At 40.6% G+C, this 22,715-nt stretch overlaps 1 protein-coding gene across 1 annotated transcript in view; it reads left to right on the top strand.

The window, feature by feature from the left end:
- Nucleotides 1–516: 516 nt before the first annotated feature.
- ABCI7 (non-intrinsic ABC protein 6) overlaps nucleotides 517–22,715 on the top strand; it is an 88,076-nt gene continuing 65,877 nt past the window's right edge. Inside the window, exon 1 of the mRNA XM_089386030.1 lies at nucleotides 517–1,456. Within this exon, the coding sequence (XP_089242156.1) occupies nucleotides 578–1,456 (879 nt within the window). The 5' untranslated portion in view covers nucleotides 517–577. The remainder of the gene's footprint in view (nucleotides 1,457–22,715) is intronic.

Here is a 22,715-nt window from a genome sequence, read left to right as displayed (position 1 = left end):
CTATACAACAATATAAATAAGCTAAATACTAAACTTACAAAGTTTTAACCCAAATGTAGTAGTTCATACCTTAATTCATACCTTAAATGAGTGTTAAAAATTTGTAAACTCCAAATAACCAAATTGAAACTTGCCTAAGCAAAAACCCCAGCCAAGTTTTTCACCCAAAAATATATTAAGTGATAAATTATATATTATTATAAATCAATATCATTAAATCCTCTATCCCAAAATAGTGATCATCTCTTTAAGACTCATCCAAATAACAATAAAAAAAACTCAATTGAATAATGGTAACACCTCGTTGAAAATGAAAGAAAGAAAGAAACGATGCTGAAGAATAATCTGTTATATAGCCAACCCCTAATTTAATTAAACCAAGAAATAAAAACAAAATCAAATAAAAACTCAGAACGAACTAGTAAGCATTATCTTACCTCATCATACCATCACTTGTCTGCCCCTCTTAGCGATTTGATACCATGATTTTGTCTTCTTCATGATTCTGTATTTGCTCATCGTTGCCACGTGGACTGCTCCCTGAAATTTCTCTATTTCCAATCCTGCAGCAGAATGGATGAGGAGAATACACGCCATGGCTACCGCTATGGCTTGTTCTCTTCAACAATGGAAATGCAGCCCGCTTCTTCTCAGACCACCATCACTCACGCACCAAAGCAGCAGCAGAAGAAAAGTAGGCAATGCCATTGTAGCTCTGGGAGATCCATTTGTTCTAGAGCTCGCAGAGAAGCTGGAGGAATCAGCCAGCTCAAACAACATAAAAAACAAGAGCCTTCACCGATTAAGAGAAACATGCACAGAGGAGGTCTTCCGACGCCAATGGCCGTCTGCAAAGGACGAGAGTTTCAGATTTACAGACGTAAAGTTTCTGAAACAGTCCAATATTCAGGTCTCGGAGCCCTTGAATTCTCCTCTGGACTTACAGGGTTTAGAGAACGGCAGGCCTGGAGCTTACACGATTCTACTAATTGACGGCCTTCTGTCCACCTCCCACTCGCATACGGCTGGCTTGCCGCACGGAGTTTTCGTGGGGAGTGTTTCCTCCCTGCCCGATGATTACGCGTTGCCTCCGCTCGAGGCCGTGGATGGAGGAGACTTGTTTTCATCGCTCAACGGGATTGGAAGCCCCGACCTGGGAGTTGTCATCGTCCCCGAGGGTTGTAAGCTCGAGAGGCCACTGCATGTTGTGTATTATTCGCAGCAGGGGGGAGAGGATTTGCAGTCGCTCTGTGTTTCGAATCCGCGCCTGGTGGTAGTGCTGGGAAAGGGGGCGGAGATGGAGATCGTGGAAGAGTTCCGAGGGGCTGCAAATAAATCTTACTGGACGAATTCCGTGTTACACGTGTCCCTTGAGGAGAAGGCTAAGCTCTGCCATTCTTTTGTTCAGCTGCAGAATCCCTGTGCTGTTCACATGAAGTGGACATTTGTACAACAGGTAACGAGTAAACCCTTGTTTACTTTTTTTTGGAAGCGCAATTCATATAGCTGATTTTTTTTTTTTCAAACAAACTTGAAGTGCTACACTGAGTGATAGCTTTTCGGACCAAATCACTCCATATTTGCACCTGGCCTCATCCCTTTGAATTTCATATTATTTGGAAGGTGTAAGGCCATCGTCAAAATGAAATTCTGGCGGACAGCTTAAGTCTCCATCAACATCACCAATGACCATTGAGCAAAACCCCGTGGCAAGCCTTATACTTTTTCTTTGAATGCATAAAAATATGTACAAAGGTCGTTGTAAAGAAAGAAAGAAGAAAGAAAGAAATTATTTTAACGTCCACGAGGCTAAAGATAGCCTAAGGGACAGATTGCTTCTTCATCTGCTTGATGTATTCGACCCTTTTTCTGTGAAACTTCACTATAAATGCTCCCAGCTTCACGATAAGCCCATTGCTAAATAGATTATCCCAAGAGCTAGCTGCCAGCATATTTGCATAACTTTCCCTGTTGTCTTTGAAGCCCTCACATTCCAAAATGAAATGCTTTTCTGTTTCCACTTTTCCGGAAGAACCAAAAATACATACTCTTTCCTCCCATACTTCTTTTGGCCTTTTCCAGCGCCCTGTTTCACAACGGAGTTGATGAGAATTAATCTTTAACTGAGCAATAAGAATTTTGGCTCTCCAAGAGATATCGACCTCTATGTATGCTTTTGGTTGATGACTATGAGTTGGATTAAACACTTCAATATAGTACTTTTTCTTTCTTCCTAGCTCCTTATCCCAAGTACACTTGTGGTACTTATCCATAACAAAAGCTTGTATCTCTTCGCTGTTTATGGGATATGTGTTCAAGCAATTACCCTAAAGAAAATCTTGTCGCAGGAAAGGTGATGACTAAATAGTCATAAAGGAGAATTTAAACTAGGTTACTCAAAAAACTACGAAAACCCAAAAACGAGGAGGGGAGTCAATAAAAATTCCCTAGCCATATCAAGCTTACATCATAAAATCATTGGCTTAAGACTTTATAGCAAAAGCTTTTATCTCTTTGCTGTTTATGGGACACGTGTTCAAGCAAATACCCTAAAGAAAATCTTGTAGCAGGAAAGGTGACGGCTAAATAGTCATAAAGGAGAATTTAAACCAGGTTACTCGAAAAACTAAGAAAACCCAAAAACAAGGAGGAGAGTCAATAAAAATTCCCTAGCCATATCAAGCATACATCATAAAATCGTTGGCTTAAGGCCAGGTAATTAGTAGATAGTAGATACACAGTACAAAAATTAAAGCCTGCCACAAAAGGTGCACCACAAGCATATATAAAGCCATAAATATTTAGCACGCAAGTCACTGCAGATGCGGGATCCGAGTGGTGATTGCCCTTGGGCTTGGGCCAACCAGTCATCTTATGTTGCTCATTGATAACTAGTAGTTCCTGTCCATCATCCTTCTCTAGCGCCTTGGCTGTTTCGGATATGGTGAATGTGTAACACCCCTAGGATTACCCTTATGTATGTGATGTACATATCATGTTTAGACTTGTGAGCCGAGGACTATTTTGGGGCCAATGTGCCCATGTACATATGTGATTTAAATTTTAGGCTACTGTGCATGCTTTTATGTGTTTTGAGGCTAAAGAAGCTAATTCTGTAAATATGAAATCACATGCATATTGATAAAATACACCACTCTTGCAAACCAAGTCAGATAAGAGAGCATGGGGGCCTAAGACTCCTCAAGCATGAAAAAAGGGCTAAGGAATAAGTGATGAAGGGCTTAAGCCTTGGGGGTTAAGCTAGTATTGAAATAAGCTTAAGTCAAAAAGTGCACATGTTTTTTATTCTAAAGTCCGTAAAGTGACTTTATGTAGTGGCATTTGTCAACCAAGGGACATGCACATAAAAGTGAGGGCTTCAGTGTTATTTGGGGAGACATGACATCAATGGGACTCGTGGGAGGTGATTGGATTCGTTGGAAGGGAAACACAGGTGACCCTATGACATGTTTGGTTCTTGATAAAATCTTAGGTGGATTTAGGGAAAAGGGCTAGCTTCCCTGGTGTGAGGCTAGAGAGGTACTTGGAGACTATGAGGGTAGTTGGAACTCCTGGAAGCCATAGGATTCTGAGATATTCCTGATTGACTCGAGTTGAAAACCTTGGAAAGGTAGTGGTACAACCCAATGGTTGTGGGTGCACTAACTTGGGTTGAATGGGCTAATGGAGAATGTGAGACTACTGGTTGGACGCTTTTGGGTATGGTACCTTGGCCTTGTTTATGTTAGGTACTGGTTATGTACCATGACATGCTTTGGGTAAGCCTTTGTTCTTGTAGAGTCATAGCTGCGACTTGAGGATGAGCCAGTGCTGAGAGATTATGAACAACACTGTCTATGTTTGGGTGGAACGCTTGAGGTTTGCATCCAATTGATGCTTACTTTAAAAAAACGTACTTATTTTTATGTTTGTGTTTTCCAGTTGTGATGATTTATGTAATTGCATATGCTGTGTATGAACAATAAATGAAATATGTCAGTTATACATATATGTTACCAATATATGGAAGATTACATCGTAAAGGCATTAGGCGCATATAGTAGATGCTACACAAATCAAATTTGAGGGGAATTTTTTTGAAATTCAAGTTACAGAGGTTCTGATACACCCAGTGAGTGACTAAGGGCATTACCAAGTGGTATCCGAGTTTGGGTTACAACACTTTGGTTCCTGTTGCCACAAAATCTAGTAGGGTCGATGTAGTGCTTCACTAGGTGAAGGCAATAATAAGGAAGGGTTACCACTGTCACCTCAACAACCTTTCTTCTGCTCTTTTTTGGCATTCAAACCATAAGGTAACCTTCCTTAAATCACCTATAATGATACTCTAATACTATGGCTTAAGGTGATGTAATTTTGAAGGTCTAAACATGGATAGAGTACTTGGCAATGCCAAAGATGACCTAGGTTTTCAATGCAAAGGTTCAAGTACTCTAAGCTTAGACAACTAGATGGGTTGCTATAAGTTAGGGTTTCGATGATCTTAAAAGATATGGCATTCAATGTCATATAACAACTTTATAAAAGGCCATAAAATGATCTTTATAAAAAATGGGACATGTCCTTCAAATAGAGGTTAGGGTTAGACTAGGGTAAATTAATTTATGGCTGTTAGATATTCATAAACAACAAAATGAAAGAGTGACGTCAGCGCTTTTAGGGTTTGTTAGACCATGCCCTATGTTAGATTTTGCTTGAAGAAAATTTATTGAGGCTAATCCTAAATTATGATCCACCCACATGCAATAAAACAACATTTTTATGCATAAATAAGACCTAAAACCCTAGTGGCGGCCCCAATCGTCTAGGAGAGAGAAAAGGAGAACGCCTTTTATGAAGTTTTAAGATGATCAACACGCTCTTAAACCAATGTGTTATCCTACAAGGGTTAATGGAGTCTTTATGGCACAACTTCCAAGGATATTGAAGGAGTAAGGGGGGATGCCTTAGGGCATCCATTTCTAAAACCCTAGCTATTGCTCTTGTGAGGGGAGAAATTAAGTATAGGGTCTACACAGAGTTTCCCTATAGGCCTTGGAGAAGACAATTTCACATGCAATATTGAAGCAAAATTTCAACAATGATAAAGCATTTAGTGATGGAATAATTGAAACCCTATTTTGAACATGAAAGCTTGGAAAATATCAATAATATACAATAAACTTACAACAATCCTCCACAAAGGCACTTCTTTCAATCCCAGAGCAATGTCTCCAAGCAAAAATCACATCCTTTAGCAAGTCGCATCCATAAATATCACATTTTGCCCAATGTAGCGAAGAAAGGCTAGCTCACACTCTCTTAGAGAGGAATAGAATACAATGTGTGATGATCAAAAAAACAAATTGAGGGGAGGCTCTATTTATATGAGACCTATCCTACTCATTTTTACAATAAATCAACTAATGAAGTCCTATTGACAAGTTTCCACAAAAGCACTTCTTTCAATCCTAGAGCAATGTCTCCAAGTAAAAATCACATCCTTTAGCAAGCCACACCCATAATAGCACATATTGCCCAATATAGCAAAGAAAGGTTAGCTCACACTCTCTTAAAGAGGAATAGAATACAATGTATGATGATAAAAAAACAAAATGAGGGAAGGCTCTATTTGTATGAGACTTATCCTTCATTTTTACAATAAATCAACTAATGAAGCCCTATTGACAAGTTTACTTAAGAGTTCCACAAGAAAGAGGTGTGGAAAAATGTAACTAGGTTTGGTCTTCATAATTGTATTTGAGTCATAATGAAATGTATTTATCAAAAGAAAGAAAAATAATTTATTATTATTATTGTTATGACTTATTAAAGCATGGGTTTCATGCTTGGGTCATCGTGTTTTTAGGTTAAAGTCCCCATTGAGGACTTCTAGGTTTTGTCTTGAGCCATTAGAGTCATTGTCCATTTAAATCATGTAAAAAGAATTAATATTTAGTAAAATAAGTCATTTGTCACCTCTACACCAAGTCGACCCTTACCTAATCAAGTTGGTGTACAAGAGGGTAAATTGAACTCTAGAAAAGGGTATATATGGAAGTGTAGTTCAATTCATTTGGAGGATTACACACACAAGTTCGATATCCAAGACAAGGAGGCAGAAAAAGTGCGAAATTCCAAGAGAAGGAGGAGATGTTATGGAGAAGGAAAATCAAAGTTTCTGGGTTGTCTCTCTCTCACACATGTGGATTTACTGGTATATTTTCTGGAAGGTCGAAGTTATTGTTGGGTCGAAGTTTCTATTGGGTCGAAGTTATTGCTGGGTCGAAGTTCCTACTGGGTCGAAGATTCTGTTGGATCGAGCTTTTGCTAGGTCGAAGTTTTGCTGGGCTACTGTTGGGTCGAAGTTCTGTTGGGTCAAAGTCCTGTTGCTGCATCTAGGTTGAAGTTGTTGCTGGAAGGTTATCATCTGTAGAAGAAGGGAAGGGCCGACTTGGTGGTTGGAGGAAGTCTATGTCTAGGTCAAGGAGTCTTTGATCCTGTTGTGAAATTATTAAGGAAGAGTTGTTGACTGGGTTTTCCCCTAGATAGGGGTTTTTCCCTGGCTATCTGTCTACATCTGGTGTCTGTGATCTTCATGTTATTGTTTTGGTAATTGCTTGATGAACTAAAGTAAAAGAAGAACATAAGAAAGTTAAAATGAACATAAGAATATCACAAGTAATTATCAACATAAAGAAAATCTTTCTGCCTTTTTGATTTTCTAACATGGCATCAAAGGTAAATAAGAAGGAAAAAGGCGTCTCAAAGATCTATTGAAAGGAGAATAAGGATTTTAAAGAAGTTTGAATAAGGTTTATCAAAAGGATCATATAAGAAGTCAAGCCTACCATCTTCAAGGACAATGTCTAACTCAATGAAGGGAGAAAACAAATTAGAAGGAGCATCTAATTACTGGGCATGGAAAAAGAGGATAGATCTCATCCTCAAAAAGAATAAAGTCTTGGATCTAGTCAAAGGAAAAGTAAAGAAGCCTACAAATGAGTCAAGTGATGCAGAAAAGGAAAAGTTCAGAGAAACAGAGATATTGGCCATGACACTAATGGTGGATCGAATAAAGGATAACCTCATCACATATATATCCAACATAGATTTCGCTCAAGAGATGTATGAGGCATTATCTGTTGGAATTTCTAAGTTTGACATGTAAATACTGGAAATGAATACAAGTTCATGCTCAACACATTAAAGATCATCAACTAAAGGAAATAGAAACAAGCACACATGCGACACCGTTGGTTTTGGACCAATGTTGCACGAAGCGGGAGCGAAGCGGAAGCGCGGAGCGCGGAAGCGTCATTTTCCAAAAATCTAGGGAGCGAAGCGTCCGCGGAAGCGTCTGCTATATATATATATATTTTTATATATTTTTTTGCATTTATACTCAAAACAAACATCCCAAATACCAAATTAATTGTAGAAGACATGAAAACATGCATATTTTTGCATAAATCAAGATAGATATGGCATCCATGATTCCATTGTAGTTACTAGTATGTACAACAATCATCTATATTCTAGCTATTACAAACATACATCAAATTTTTAAGCATATTATAAAACATAAAACATTTAAGCATATTATAAAACATAAAACATAGAGCATATTATGATTTATCTAGCAAGTGAGCAACTGTCAACATTTGTCATGTCCAAAATTCAAATAATAATGTTTACAAAATATGTCACTTGGTCACCGCCAAGCCAAAAAGGTTCAAAATTCAAATTCACAAGTCTACAAGTCTAATGAGTAATCTATGACAAAAAGAAGTAGATTGTGAATATATCTACTAATCTCTCCTCCTTCCACCACGAATAGAACGTGATGGCGGGCCTCCACGTGGTGGCAATGAAGAAGATGGTCCCTGTGTAAGTCGTGGCACTGGAACTGATGAAGAAGAACCCCCTGCCGTTGGTGTTGAACCATGGAACCTAGAAACCAAGGGACCAGATGGGGGTGGGGGTGGTGGCATATCAACACCCGTGTCATCATCCTAGAATCGCTCAAAAAATTCATGCAAAAAAAAAAACACTAGTTAACAAAAAAATTAAAAACATGAATTAGAGAAATGCTTTATAAGGGAAAATTGGAAAATTCATACCACAATGGACATACCTGGATAAGAGAATCCTCTAATTGCTCTAGTCGCAACACTCCATCCTCCAAATTGGGCTCCTCTGGATTCTTGTCCCAAGTCAACAAGTCTTTATTAGACTTTGCATCTTCACAGTAATGGGACAACAATCGCAAGTTGTAATGAACATAAACCAAGCTCTCTGCCCGGTCTAAATTCAACCTGTTCCTTTTAACACTGTGGATGAAAGAATAAGAGCTCCAACACCTCTCTGCAGAAGAAGTGTTTACCACCTGTGATAGCACCCGCAATGCCAAACTCTGTAGAAGTGGAGTAGGCCCTCCATGCATGTTCCACCACTCGAGCAGAAAAATGCTCTCGATCTTGAATTGCATGCATGCTCGAAAATGGACCAGTGTTGCTCGTATAGTTGCTCACCTGTCTCCGTACCAATGCAGCCTCCTCCTCATCAGGGATTAATCTACTCAATGCAGCCATATATTTTTCGTGAACCTCTTTATCTTGGTGTGGTTTTCTCCTGACTCCCCCCCCAGGTGCTGGTTTTGAAAGCCATGATGGATGATAGTATTTAGGTGTCAAAACATATGCTAATGCATGCAATGGAACATTTAGCATATCCCATCGTTTTTCCACCTCTTCACGAATATAATTGTACAAGGTGGTATCTCTAGGCTCAACAATGTCTTTAATCTGCCCCAACATGCTATCCATTTGCTCATACACCTCCCCAATTACTGGTCGATCTGAATCTGCAAACTTGATCATGTAATAAATTGGTTTGGTGAATTGCAAAACATATTTAACCTGTGACCAAAAGTAACTGTCAAGAACAGTGTCCTTGACTTCATTAGCACCATCTGTACTGACGTTAATTTCATCCCATGTTTCAGCACACACCAGATTAGTTAAAGCTTGTCTCACTCTCACTAGCCGCCTAAAGGTGAGGTAATAACTAGCAAATCTTGTCTTTGCAATTTTAAGCAATTGCAACTTGGAGTAAGTGCCATAGAAGTAGTTTACCCTTGTATGCCCTGTGATGAATTTAATGAGCTGCTTCCCTTTCCTGTAAACCTCAGCAATCCACCCACAATCTTTGTGTTTCACAATATCATGCATCAAAAGGTTCAATGTGTGAACCAGGCACCCAGACCAAAAGATGTGTGGATGAGTACGCTCAATAATTTTTCCTGCTAACTTACAATTTGCTGCATTATCTGTGATCACTTGAACCACATTATTCGGACCAACATCTTTGATTGATTTCAATAGGAGATCTGCAATGTTTGGTGCAGTTGCACTGATGGAGGAGGAGTCATGAGATGCAATAAATACTGCACCACTAGAAGAAACACCAAGAACATTTATCAAATGTTGGTTTCTAATATTTGTCCACCCATCTGATACAATGGATACCCCAAAATCCACCCACTCATGTGTAAAACGTGTCAAAGCTCTTTGAACCTTAGCTTTTTCTCTTTCTAATAACACTGTTCTAGCTTTCTCATAGTTGGGGGCCTTGTATCCTTTTGGGGCTTCATTGATGGCCTTTACCATTTCATGCCAATAGGGAGAGCGAAGCACATTGAATGGTACACCGCAAGCACAAAGAAAACGGACTATCTTTCCATCCACATCATCCCTCCCAGCAACATTAAGGAAATCCCCTATTGTTTTTCTACCTCCAGAGGTTGCAAAAGTACCATGAGGAGATGGGCAACTACCAAATTTAGAGGTTGCACTTGATTCAGAATGAGTTTTTTGTTTCTTGTTTTTTCGTTGTGCAGCCATCTCTATTTTGATGTATTTTTGTCTTTGTTCACTTGAAATGTTTGGGCAAATGGTTACCCCCCACAGAACCCTTTTTTTCATCACTGTCTAGCACCCCACAAAGATGCCTCCTCAGACGGGTATATGAACCCGTATATGGTTTTCCTCCATGACAACCATGAGGGCACATCCATTTGTAAGATCCACCACCCTTTCCCCCTTCAAGTTTGGTCACATAGTTCCACAAGGGATTTGATGTACCTTTCCCATCTTGTGCTTCAGGGTCCTCTTCAAGTTCATCCCCTTCCTCTTCAAACCCTTCCTCCTCATCATACATTGGGTCACTACTATTAGGACCAAGTTCATCCCCTTCCTCTTCCCCTCTATTCCTCACCCTTGCCATCATTAAAACCAAGAGTGGAATGATACATAGAAGCCAAAAGAACACCATCTTGGAATATGGATATAGGTGGTGGACAACCTGTAAATAAAGGAGCAAGTAGAAACAATGGGAAAGAGTAGGAGAGGGAGGAGAAAAATACAATTTTTTTTTCAAAAAAACAAGGGAGTTTGGGGTTTGAACTTACCTCTTTAGCTCTTGTAGATGAAGTCCTCCAAGCTCTTGCTCCAAGCTCCTCCTCCTTCTCCTAGCTCCTCCTTCTTCACTCCTCCAAGCTCTCCTCTCTTCTCCTCTCCTTTCCTCTCTTCTCTTCTCCTCTCCTCTCTTCTCTTCTCCAACTCTCATAAACTCAAAGTGAGAAAATGAGAAGAGAATGGGGGCTTTATTCTTTTCTAAAGTCACCCTAAACTCACCCTAAACTCACCTAACCCACCCCCTCATGCTAGTTAAGTTAAATTTTAAAACAAATTAAAAAAAAAATAAGTAAAAATTCGCTGCCCGCGGGGTTGCGTGCGGGTTGCGCCTGGGTGGCGTGCGCTTCCGGGCAGGTTGCGTGGCGCCACCCCGTGCCCGAACCGCCTCCAGAACCGCGATTCCGGGGGGCCGCAACCTTAAATGGCAGGAATCGCTTTTTTTAACCGGAATCGCGCCACCTAAAAAACGGAATCGCGCTTCCTGTGGGGATTCCGGATCGATTCCGTACGATCCGCGATTCTGCCTTTGGATCCGGGGGGGGGGGGCGATTCCTGCAACACTGTTTTGGACTAATGTCCTTGGAAAAGCCCAATGTGGGAAAACTGATGTAGCTATCTGAGGGTTTGATTTATTAAACAGTTTCAAAATACAATCTGGGTGCCCAATCCGCCTCACCCAACAGAGAAAAATCTCGACAGTAGTACCTCTCTACTCGAAAGTAGATATTCAGGGTGAAACCCCGAATAATCATTTCGGCAGCTTCACAGCTCCAATCTGCCCCACGAAACCCCAACGTCAGCCTCTAGGGACTACGTCAGCCTCTAGGGACTGCGTCAGCCTCTCTCTGGCCCAGTGTTAGCCCAACGTCTCTCTGGCTTGTCCTGCATCAGCCCTCTGGCCCTCTCTGTCACCCACTCTGGCCCTCTGAGGCACTGCGCAACTCTTCGCTGGCTCTGCATGAGCCTTGGCTGGCTCTGCGTGAACCCTTGGCTGGCTCTGCATCCCTCTCTCCGGCTACTGTGCTTATCCCCCTGGTACTATCTCTGCCTTTCTGCTTCTGTATTCACTGCCACTCAGTTGCAACTCTGATCACTCTCTCAACTTTCTTAGCAAACCCAGCCCCAGAAAGTCGAAATCTTGATCTCTTGATGTGTTCTCCAAGTGACTCTCAAGCCTCCTCTTGTACTTTTCTCGTTGACAATTCAATGACCGAGATTAAGTCCCTAATCAATGATTGAGATTAGATCTTGCTTGATCCATGTCTTTTGGACCATTCTAACACAATTTTATATTAATTCACATTAATATTTTATTTTCCCTAAGTTTAGACTTTGAGACTCCATTAGAAATATTAATTATTTTAATATCTCCCAAACTGTTTAGAATCTGCCCAAACCCTTTCTGGGTATTGGAGATCTCATGTGTCTTAGCCTCTCCACCAATTTTCGTGGCTAGAGCACATCCGATGCTACCCCAAATCAACACTCCCTGTTAGCGAGGATTGTGCTCTAGTAATACTCCTCACCGAGCATCACTTTGATCATACGACATCGGTCCCTGTGCTGATGCTAGGCCTGCTGCCCAACATCCTCTGCATTGCTGCATCCTGTACTACTACCCATGGCCCTGCCACTACCACTGCTGCATCCATACTGCAACTCCCTCTGCATTCGTGCTGCTGCCCATGGCCCTGCCACTGCCACTACTGCATTTGCACTGCAACTCCTATCATCATGCTGCCCATAGCACTACCACTGCTAATTGCTGCACTGCAATTCAGTTACTGAGAAGTAAGTAATTGATATCCCAACTCTGACATCTCTGTCAGGCTAGAAACAATCCTAATGCTGAGGCTTCCTCTGTCACTGACAAGTGCTCCCTCTCTGACCTCTGCACTGTTGCAACAACTGCATGCATCCTGTACCGGTGCACACCTCTTTGTGCCATCCTGCACTGGTGCAACACTCCCATGCCTCTCGCATTGTTACAGCCTACTAGCTTCACACTGTCCTGGGAATCCTGCACTGTAGCTCCCTCTGTTGCTCCATCCGCATTTGTCTCTACTGACATCGCCAGTCTTGCTACTCCTCTTCAGGGCTCCCGTAGCAAGGTCTAATCCAAGAGGTTGGGTACCTCGAGGATCCTACCGCTCATTGCTTGTAGTCTGCCTGAATATAACTCGATGTCTCCCCACTTCTTCTGAAATGGAACATGAGCACTCATGGCACAATCATCGTCTGTCTCCACTTCCTTCTCTGCCCTTGTTGGCACTTCCTTGGTCTCGGAAGCCTCTCCCTTACTCTTCTTCCTTGGACACTGGGTCGCATAATGACCCAACTCCCCACAGTGGAAGCATTTGACCTTGGAGAGGTCCTTCTTCTTCCGTTTCTCCTGCTTTCCCTCAGATGCTAGGGCAACATCTTCCTCCTCCTTCTTGATCCTAATTCCTTTGCCGCTGCTTCCCACCTTGCTCAGCCTTGTGATCTCTTCTTGGCGAACAACAACCCACATTTCTTCCCAATCTGGAAGGGTCACCCTGCCTAGTATACTCTAGACAAACACCTCCCAGTGTTCTGAAACTGCGTTCAGGGCTGTTCTCACCATCAATTCTGGATCCGGCATTGCCCCTATGGAAGTCAGGTGATCTCGGATCTCCTTCAATTGACCGAGGAATGGGTCAATCTGTTCTCCCTTCTTCATCTGGTATGATTGCAACTGATTTTCTAGTAGCATCTTCCTCTGCATGGAAGTTATACAACTTGGTTAGGGCCTCCCAGATCTCTTGTGCCGTGTTTTTCTCGGCAATATGTGGTACTATATGATCCTTGACCTCGTCAAGGATGATACTCTTAGCCCTTGCCCTTGCATCCTCATACCTATCGTTATCAGTCAGGTCAACTGGGATAACTATCGTCCTCAAGGCGAAGTGCTTGACACGATTCCTGTCTAGTACGGATAAGATTCTGGCCTTCCAAACTACAAAGTTTGAGGCTTTGTCCAGTTTGTTCTGGTCTCTTACTCTGTGTAGTGCCATTTCGCTGCTCCTCTACTTCCCTCCTGGAAGTTCTTGGTGTGACTCCCTCTGAGCCTCGATTTCCCTTTTGGAAATCCTTCTGCCAATGTTGAGATGCCCCTCTCCAATCGTCTATGCAACTGCAACACTGATCCGGATTCCTTGGCTAGAAATCTGCCTCGGCAACAACTCCCTCTACCTTGGCCTTGCCCTGTTAGGTACTGTTCTGACTACAGTACCCCACTAGCTCCACTCTGCAACTTACCCATAGCCTCCTAAACCCCAACAAACTGAAGGTTAGAGCTCCTAGGCTATACGCAATCCCGACACCAACAAATCAGGCTCCTCAGCCCACTGCGTCAACCCTCCTGGCCTCCGTGTGTGCCTGCCTTTGCCTCCCTCAGCCTCTGCGCTGCCTCTTCCTAGCTCAATCTTGATGACACAGGCACTGCGTCATCCCTTCCTTGCTATTACTTTGCTAGCGGGACAACTATTTTCTGTTGCTACTGCTCTGTTCGGCTGATGTCCTCAGTTCTCCTGTGATCTGCAACCACGCTCTGATACCATGTTGAAATTTCTAAGTCTAACACGTTAGAAACCCTTCATGTACTTTACTGATTTATTCCTACCTACTTGTTCTGTTAATTAACAAGTTATTTACCATGTAAATACTAGAAATAAGTACAAGTACATGCTCAACACATTACATATCATCGACTGAAGGAAATAGAAACAAGCACACAAGTGACACCGTTGTTTTTGGACTAATGTCCCCGGAAAAACTCAATGCGGGAAAACCGGTGCAGCTATCTGAGGGTTTGGTTTATGAAGTAGTTTCAGAATACAATCTTGGTGCCAAATATGGCTCACCCAACAAAGAAAAATCTCGATAGTAGTACCTCTCTACTCAGAAGCAGATATTCCGGCTGAAACCCCAGATAATCACTCTCGCAACTTCACAGCTCCAATCTGCCCCATGAAACCCCAATGTCAGCCTCTAGGGACTGCGTCAGCCTCTCTCTGGCCCAGCATTAGCCCAACGTCTCTTTGGCTTGGCCTGCGTCAGCCTCTGGAGGCACTGCGTCAGCCCTCTGGCCCTCTGCGTCACCCACTCTGGCCCTCTGAGGCATTACGCAGTTCCTGGCTGGCTTTGCGTGAGCCCTGGCTGGCTCTTTGTGAACCCTTTGCTGCTTCTGCATCCCTCTCTCCAGCTACTGTGCTGATCCTGCTGGTGCTATCTCTGCCTCTTTGCTTCTGTATTCACTGCCCCTTAGCTGCAACTTTGGTCACTCTCTCAACTTTCTCAGCAAACCCAGCCCCAGAAAGTCGAAATCTTGATCTCTTGGTGTGTTGTCCAAGTAACCCTCAAGCCTCCTCTTATAATTTTCTCGTTGATAATGCAACAACCGAGATTAAATCCCTAATCAACGACTAAGATTAGATCTGGCTTGATCCATGTTTTTTGGACCATTCTAACACAGTTTTATATTAATTCATATTAATATTTTATTTTCTCTAAGTTTAGACTTGGGGACTATTAAAAATATTAATTATTTTAATATCTCCCAAACTATTTAGAATCTGCCAAAACCCTTTCTAGGTATTGTAGATCTCATGTGCCTTAGCCTCTCCACCAATTTTCGTGGTTAGAGCACATCCGATGCTACCCCAAATCAACATTATTCAAATTATTCACAATTAAGAATCTTGCTCAAATAACAATTCTTAAGAATGAATTAAGATCTATAAATATTACAAAGGAAGACACTGTGGCATCCTTCTTTGTAAGAATAGCTAGAATCATAGATGAACTCCAGGCAATAGATGAGATAGTACCGGAAAAGGAGATTGTAATCACTGCACTTCTAGTACTACCAACATCTTGGAGTGCCTTTTCATTAGGTCTCAACAGTTGGAAGGAAACTCCTACATTCGAACAATTACGGAATGCATGCAGTCAAGAAGAAGTTAGAATTTTATTAGAAAACAACAAAGAGAATGAAGAAGAGAAAGTTTCAAATGTCGATTCTGGTCATCACAAGAACAAAGGAACCTTCAAGAAGTCTAAAGGGCCTAAAAGGAAGATAGGCTTATCAAAGATTGAATGCTACAATTGTCATAAGATGGGTCACTATAGAAGCGATTGTCCTGAGAATCCGAGAAATAGAAAGAGAAATAGGGATCAAGCAAATGTTGCCGATGAAGGACCACCAAAGAAGAACAAGAAGGAAGAATTCGAAGTCAAAGACTTATTTGTTAGGGACTCTTAGAGACTCTATCCTTCTACTCTAAAGTTTTTAAATAGTTTTGTATTTTGATTTTTAGGTTTAACATGCTTTGGAAAAACATTTTTGAATTGTTTTGTTAAAGTTATAGGTATCCCTCGAGATTGGATTAAGAGGGAGCCCTCACCACTTTCCCAAAGATAAGTATCTTACTCCTTGTATTATCTTTTATATTTAGTTTTCTTTTTCTTATCTAGATGTGTTTATACTAGATGCTAATAACATTTCTTTTTATATTTTCCTTGTTTAGGAAAAGCTTGTTGATATGCTTAAGGGCTATGGAGAAGATCTCACAAAACAAAGCATTGGAATTGATGTCCTACATGGTTTGTCTAGAAAACAACTCAAAGTTATGTTTTAGATCACAAGGGTATGTCAATGATAATATGAAAACCCTAGTCTACTTTGGGTTACTGATGAAATCTAGAAAATACTATTCTTTTGATGTTTGGGGTTTTGATGGTAATGTCATGTTTGGAGTTTTAGTGTTATTATGGAAACCGTAGTCCTTTACGATTGGATGGTAATGTGTTCCTAGACCTTGAGCTTTTGGTAAATTAGGGTTTATGAGTAAAACCCTTATGTATAAAGAGTAATCTCTTAGGAATAAAACCCTTAGTGTATGTTTGTCCATCTAATGAAAACCCTAGCCCTGTCAAGATTGTTATATGTCTGACTTTAAAATGTATTGATATTTGTGTCTTGGGTTTGTCCAATATATGTTATGATATGCTTGTGCATGATTATCCTAGATATGTATATGTGCTAACCTAATCATTGATAATATGTAAATTCTAGGGTTTGTAACTAAGCCCTAGTAGAAGTTTGATATTCTAGGATATGGCGATAGTGTTTCCATTATGATGATAAAATCTAGGGTTTACAACAAATCCTAGTAGAAGTTGGTCATATCATTGAAACCTTAGATTGTGATGTGCTTGGTTTTATTTGTTGACATCTAAGGCTTAATGTCTCATGTATGGAATCTAGGGTTTGCATTAAATGTCTATCATATGAATTCTAAAGTTGTTAGATGCATTGTAAGTGTACTTGTTTGAATTGCTTCTAGGGTTTGCAATATATTATAGTAGAGTATGTCATATCTCTGGAAGAAATATTGAGACCCTAGATATAATAAAGATTGTTATCTTGATTGAGTTGCTCGAAGTCTTGATGATGAAATCTAGGGTTTATGACAAAACCCTAGCAAGAAGTTGAAGTATAGAAGTATGTGTCTATTGTGATTATGAACCTAACTAAGTTTAGGTATTTGATGTCTAAAGTCTAATGCTTCCATTATTGTATGATTTTGATATGGTTAAGTTCATGCTTCTATATATGTATTTGATTGTACTTGCTATCTAAGTTGTGCAAGTACATAATCTTCAAGACGCTGAAGATATTCATAAGTGAAGTTGATTTGGTTGATAAGCATAATGAAGGAAGTTATGTGAATGATGATGATCAAGATGACTTTGATAAAAAGGATGGAAGCCATGAAAGATTCTCCAATGTTATAAAAAGAAGTTGATCTCCCTAAGTTAAGAGGGAGTCGAGATAAAAGGAAGGATATCTCCCAAGTTGAGAGGGAGGACATATTATAGTCATGATGGATACCTTGAAGAAATTGGAGAATGCATATTGAGGTGCTGCTGAAAGAAGGAAAGTAGGATTTGGTTGCTGCATGTGAAGTAGGAAAGGAAGCTGAATGATTGAGGAAACCTTTGTCAATATTTGTTTGGGAAGCCTCTAAGTCCTACTGTGATAAATTGTGAAGCAACATCAAGATGTTTGAAGACCCCAAAGTTTTGTGTTTACTTATGAGTATTTGAAAGATTGTTACTGATTGGGGTTGTGCTTGCACGTGCAAATCTCTCGAAGTTTTGAGAGCATGCTTGATGACACTGATTTGTTTGATTGAGAGAGAGTTGATGTGTTGAGGCGTTATGTGTATAAATGCTTGGGAGGACATCTGGTAGGCATATGTGTTGATGTCTAGTTCTCGAAGTAGTTGGGAGGGTGGCGTTGGTCATAGAGCTTTGATCTTGCAATACACACCTAGTTCCTTGGGTTGATGGTTAGTAAGTAAGCCTAATGGTACCTGGAGAGGCTAAAGGCTTTAGTCCATCTTAGTCCCACTCAGATAGAATGCCCTAGTCAGAAATCTAGTCCGTTGCACTGAGTGCCTAAACTCTTCATGGTTCATGTGCTTTGAGATCTTCCATGTACTTGTATATGTATGTATGAATACCTGCCTAGTTAAGAGGGAGTGGTGAAGAATGTAACTAGGTTCGGTCTTCATAATTGTATTTGAGTCGTAATGAAATGTATTTATCAAAAGAAAGAAAAATAATTTATTATTATTATTGTTATGACTTATTAAAGCATGGGTTTCATGCTTGGGTCATCATGTTTTTAGGTTAAAGTCCCCATTGAGGACTTCTAGGTTTTGTCTTGAGTCATTAGAGTCATTGTCCATTAAAGAGACCCTTCTTGGGCTTTTGAATCATGTAAAAAGAATTAATATCGAGTAAAATAAGTCATTTGTCACCTCCACACAAAGTCAGCCCTTACCTGATCAAGTCAGCCTACAAGAGGGTAAATCAAACTCTAGAAAAGGGTATATATAGAAGTGCAGTTTGATTCATTTGAAGGATTACACACACAAGTTCGATATCCAAGACAAGGAGGCAGAAAAAGTGCAAAATTCCAAGAGTAGTAGGAGATTTGCTAGAGAAGGAAAATCAGAGTTTTTGGGTTGTCTCTCTCTCTCTCTCTCTCACACGTGTGGATTTACTAGGCTAATTGCTGGAAGGTCGAAGTTACCGCTGGGTTGAAGTTTTGCTGGGCTACTGTTGGGTCGAAGTCCTATTGCTGCATCTAGGTCGATGTTGTTGCTAGAAGGTATATATATATCTATATATATAGAAGTGCAGTTTGATTCATTTGGAGGATTACATACACAAATTCGATATCCAAGACAAGGAGGCAAAAAAAGTGAGAAATTCCAAGAGGAGGAGATTTGTTGGAGAAGGAAAATGGAAGTTTTTGGGTTGCTTCTCTCTCTCTCACATGTGTGGATTTACTGGGCTATTGGCTGGAAGGTCGAAGTTACTACTGGATCGAAGTTACTGCTGGGTTGAAGTTTCTACTGGGTCAAAGCTTCTGCTGGATCAAAGTTTCTGCTAGGTCAAAGTTTTGCCGGGCTACTTCTGGGTCGAAGTCTTGTTGCTACCTCTAGGTTGAAGTTGTTGCTAACTTCATAGCTCAAAAACATAACAAAAGTGCCATAAAATCCCACTTGTGTGGGAGAAAAAGCATGACACAATCCTCCAAACAAGCTCTCTAAGCCACCGAAAAGTGCAATATGGGTTAATGAGTGCTCCATACTCCAAGATGCATCTCAAGGATCATGTGCAAGCCTCCAAATTCACTCTATGCCAACACGTCATGTCTGTGGTGCCCTATGTCACCCTCAATTGAGTAAGGGGGTGATGTGGCACTCTCTAACTCAAGTGTTGGGGCTCTAAGGTGATGTGCAAGCCCTCGTCATCTCAAGGATGACCATCATCTAGGCTTTGGAACAGGTAATTCCCATCAAACAATGTCAAGGCCACCCTGGGGGCATTCTGGGTCCATTAGGCACATCATCAAAATCTCCAACACTAAGCTTCATCAGCTCAACATTTCAACATCTAGGGATCCCTTGGGGTGTTAAGCATCATGTATTGTCATCAAATAATCCAACGCTGCATCGTTAAGGTCAACCTCTCTCTCTGTAATGGATAGTACAATCTTTGCTGCTTTGTTGAGAAGGTGGGGTAGTCACTTGTGATGATGACCACCTAATAAAACCCTCTCAAGATCAAGTGCAAATGAACATTAATTAGGTAGCTAAAACCATGGATGCATCATAATGTACCATACTTAATGTTAGGGGCACAATAATACGTTACATAAAGATCACGTTCAAATATTTAACTAGATCGAGTCCTGTATAAGTGTTCTGTCCATTTGTTAGGGATGGTTAGTTGGATGACCCTATTAGGTGTTTCCAGTCCCCAAGGGGAAGTCATAGATCCTAGGTTAGCCCATCAATCCATAGGTGCATGTGAAAATATTGGCAATGGAGTGGGCATGATTTCATAGCAAGGTGCCATAGCCAAGTGACTAGTTGATGGTGGTCCAACATCTTGAGCGTATAGATGTAAGGAGGGAGCAATCGTGGAGGCAATGGTTACTTCTTTTATCAGCTTGCTTTTTCTACCCCTCTGGTGCGCCCTTCATTTCTTTATGATAATGCTTTGATTTGGGTGCATAACTCGGGAGCCCAAGCTTGCTTTTAGGTATTTAGCATTTATTATCCTTAATGATGAGGCAATTTATCACTCATAAGGGTTGGGACAATACAAGGGTTCCTTTTATGGATGGAGCATCATGTGTTTGAGGAAACGGGTGATGGCTAATGAAGGGGGTAGAGCTCATGCTAGGCATTTTCCCACGTGCTAATTTTTGTCCCAACAATATTTTGCATTTTATCTTTTTATTTCATTGTGGCTTTCTTTTGCTTTAACTTTCTTTTAGCTGCATCAACCTCTAGGGCAAAGTTTTCTAACCCAAACTCAAGGATGAGGATGAGAAGATGCCAATCCTCATAACCAATGACCACCAACCCAAATAATGGAGATGGAATAAAGGGAAAGATGGAAAATGATAAGTATGGAATACCATGGACACACTTCGATTAGAACCTCCTCAATAGTGTCCTTCCTAAAACCCTAAGGCCTTAGAGGAGGTCCCATTGGACTAGAGTTAAAGACTAACCTCCCAAGTGAAGTGAGTGAACAAGAATACAATCTGTTGAAAAATGTGTAACTAGGTTCAGTCTTCATAATTATGAAATGTACCTTTGATTCTTGTAAATTGTAAAATGAAAGAAAATTATTATTATTATTATTATTTTTGGAGCATGGGTTTTATGCTCAAGGTATTTGATTTTATAGGTCAAGCACCCATTGAGTGCTTCTAGGGTTTGTCCTAGGTCAAGAAGTCAAAAGCGTCATTGTCATAAGTTGAAGACCCCTTCGGGCACATTGTAACTTGTAAAGAAAATTATTTTTATCATTAAAAGTGTCTACATACCCTTCAAGACCAAGTCGGCCTAAAATGAGGAGCCACGTCCACCTTGAAGACCCTATATAAAGGAGGAAACTCGACCTCCTTGATGCACATTCACCACTCACTCATTCTAGCGAAGGAGGAAGAAGGCAGCGAAGAAGGAAGAGGACAAAGAAGACTTATCTCGAAGGAGAGAAGGCAAGAAGGTCAAGTGAATGTCACAAGAAGCCATTCTCAAGCTCCAGAAGTCAAAGAAGGCCAAGCGAAGGTCTAAGGAGGTATTGGGAGGCTAAAAAGAAGCTCACACGTGTGGCAACAACAATTGCTGGAGGGCCGAAAATTTCAGGTTTGCAATGGAGGTCGAAATTCTGAAGTTGGAGGTCGAAATTGTGCTACTGGAAGAAATTTGACTAGGTTTGACTTAGACAAGAAAAGCACATCGTCCAGAAAAGTTAGACTTGGTCTTGGAGGGTATTGGTCTTGGTCTAAAAGGTCTTGGAATTTGTTAATTGAAGAATCTATAAGGAAGAGAAGAGATTTGCGGGTTTTCCTCTATATTGGAGAGGTTTTGGCACTGGCTTGTAGCCTATATTCTGTGCTCTTGTTCTTCTTGTTTTGGTAGCTGTTTGATGATACACAAGCATGATAATAATAAAAGAAGCTAATAAGTAAGATAAGTAAAAAGACATCCCAAGCAATTATTAAAGAAAGAGAAATCACTCTAATCATTGCCCTATAGATTTCTCAACATTGTATCAAAATAAGGTTGGCTAAGGGCATAATGAAGATCTCTACTACATTGAAGAATTTTCTCAAGAAGTGTTCAAAGGTAGCAAGCCATCTCAAGAAAGGCATCAAAGAAGTATGGAATCTCCTATTTACTCCAAAGAAGGAAGTGATCGAGACAAAAGACGAAGGACTCTTCTCAGCACTCACAGGCACATTTCAAGATGAAAGCATTTGGGTGATCGATAGTGGAGCATCAAGGCATATGACTGGTCATCACAAGCAACTAAAGACACTATCAAAAGGAAAGTCTTCTTACTCTGTAGAACTTGAAGATAATAAGAGCTATCCTGTGAGGGGAATTGGATCACTGGTCATCACAAGCAATTAAAGACACTATCAAAAGGAAAGTCTTCTTACTCTGTAGAACTTGGAGATAATAAGAGCTATCCTGTGCGAGGAATTGGATCAACCTCAATAGAACTGGAGAATGGAGGTAATATTCATCTCAACAACATCCTATTTGTTCCAGGTTTGCATAAGAATTTACTTTCCATTTCAAGTCTAGAAGATAAAGGTGATAGAGTGGCTTTCATTGATGGAAAAGTTGTAATATGGAGTAAGAACTCAAGCATAGAAAATGCTAGAGTAATTGGTATTCGTGAAGGAAGACTTTATAGGTTGATATCTCCTCTTGCTCAAGCTTTGGTTCACATTGAAATCAGCCCATGTGAACTCTGACATAGAAGATTTGGTCATCTCCATTTCAAAATCTTTCCGACTCTAAGTTCTATAATCCCCGCATTGAAAGAAGATCACGAAGGAGTATGCAAGGGATGTGCATTGGGTAAGAACACCAAGAGACGATTTGGAAGCAGTGCTTCATGGTCAAAGAAATCTTGGATCTTATTCGTTCCGATGGCTGTGGCCCTATGACTCCTAAATCACTCGGAGGTCATCTATATTATGTCACATTTATAGATGATCATTCAAGAAAAACTTGGGTTTACCTGATGAAATCCAAGGACACAGTATTTACTAAATTTCAAAAATTCAAAGTCGATGTAGAGAACCTTACAGAATGAATAATCAAT

Source organism: Pinus tabuliformis, chromosome Q, assembly GCF_031772625.1.
Source record: "Pinus tabuliformis cultivar Carrire ecotype Pingquan chromosome Q, CPIR1, whole genome shotgun sequence".
Classification (NCBI taxonomy): Eukaryota; Viridiplantae; Streptophyta; class Pinopsida; order Pinales; family Pinaceae; genus Pinus; species Pinus tabuliformis.
This window is presented reverse-complemented; position numbering and strand designations above follow the sequence as displayed.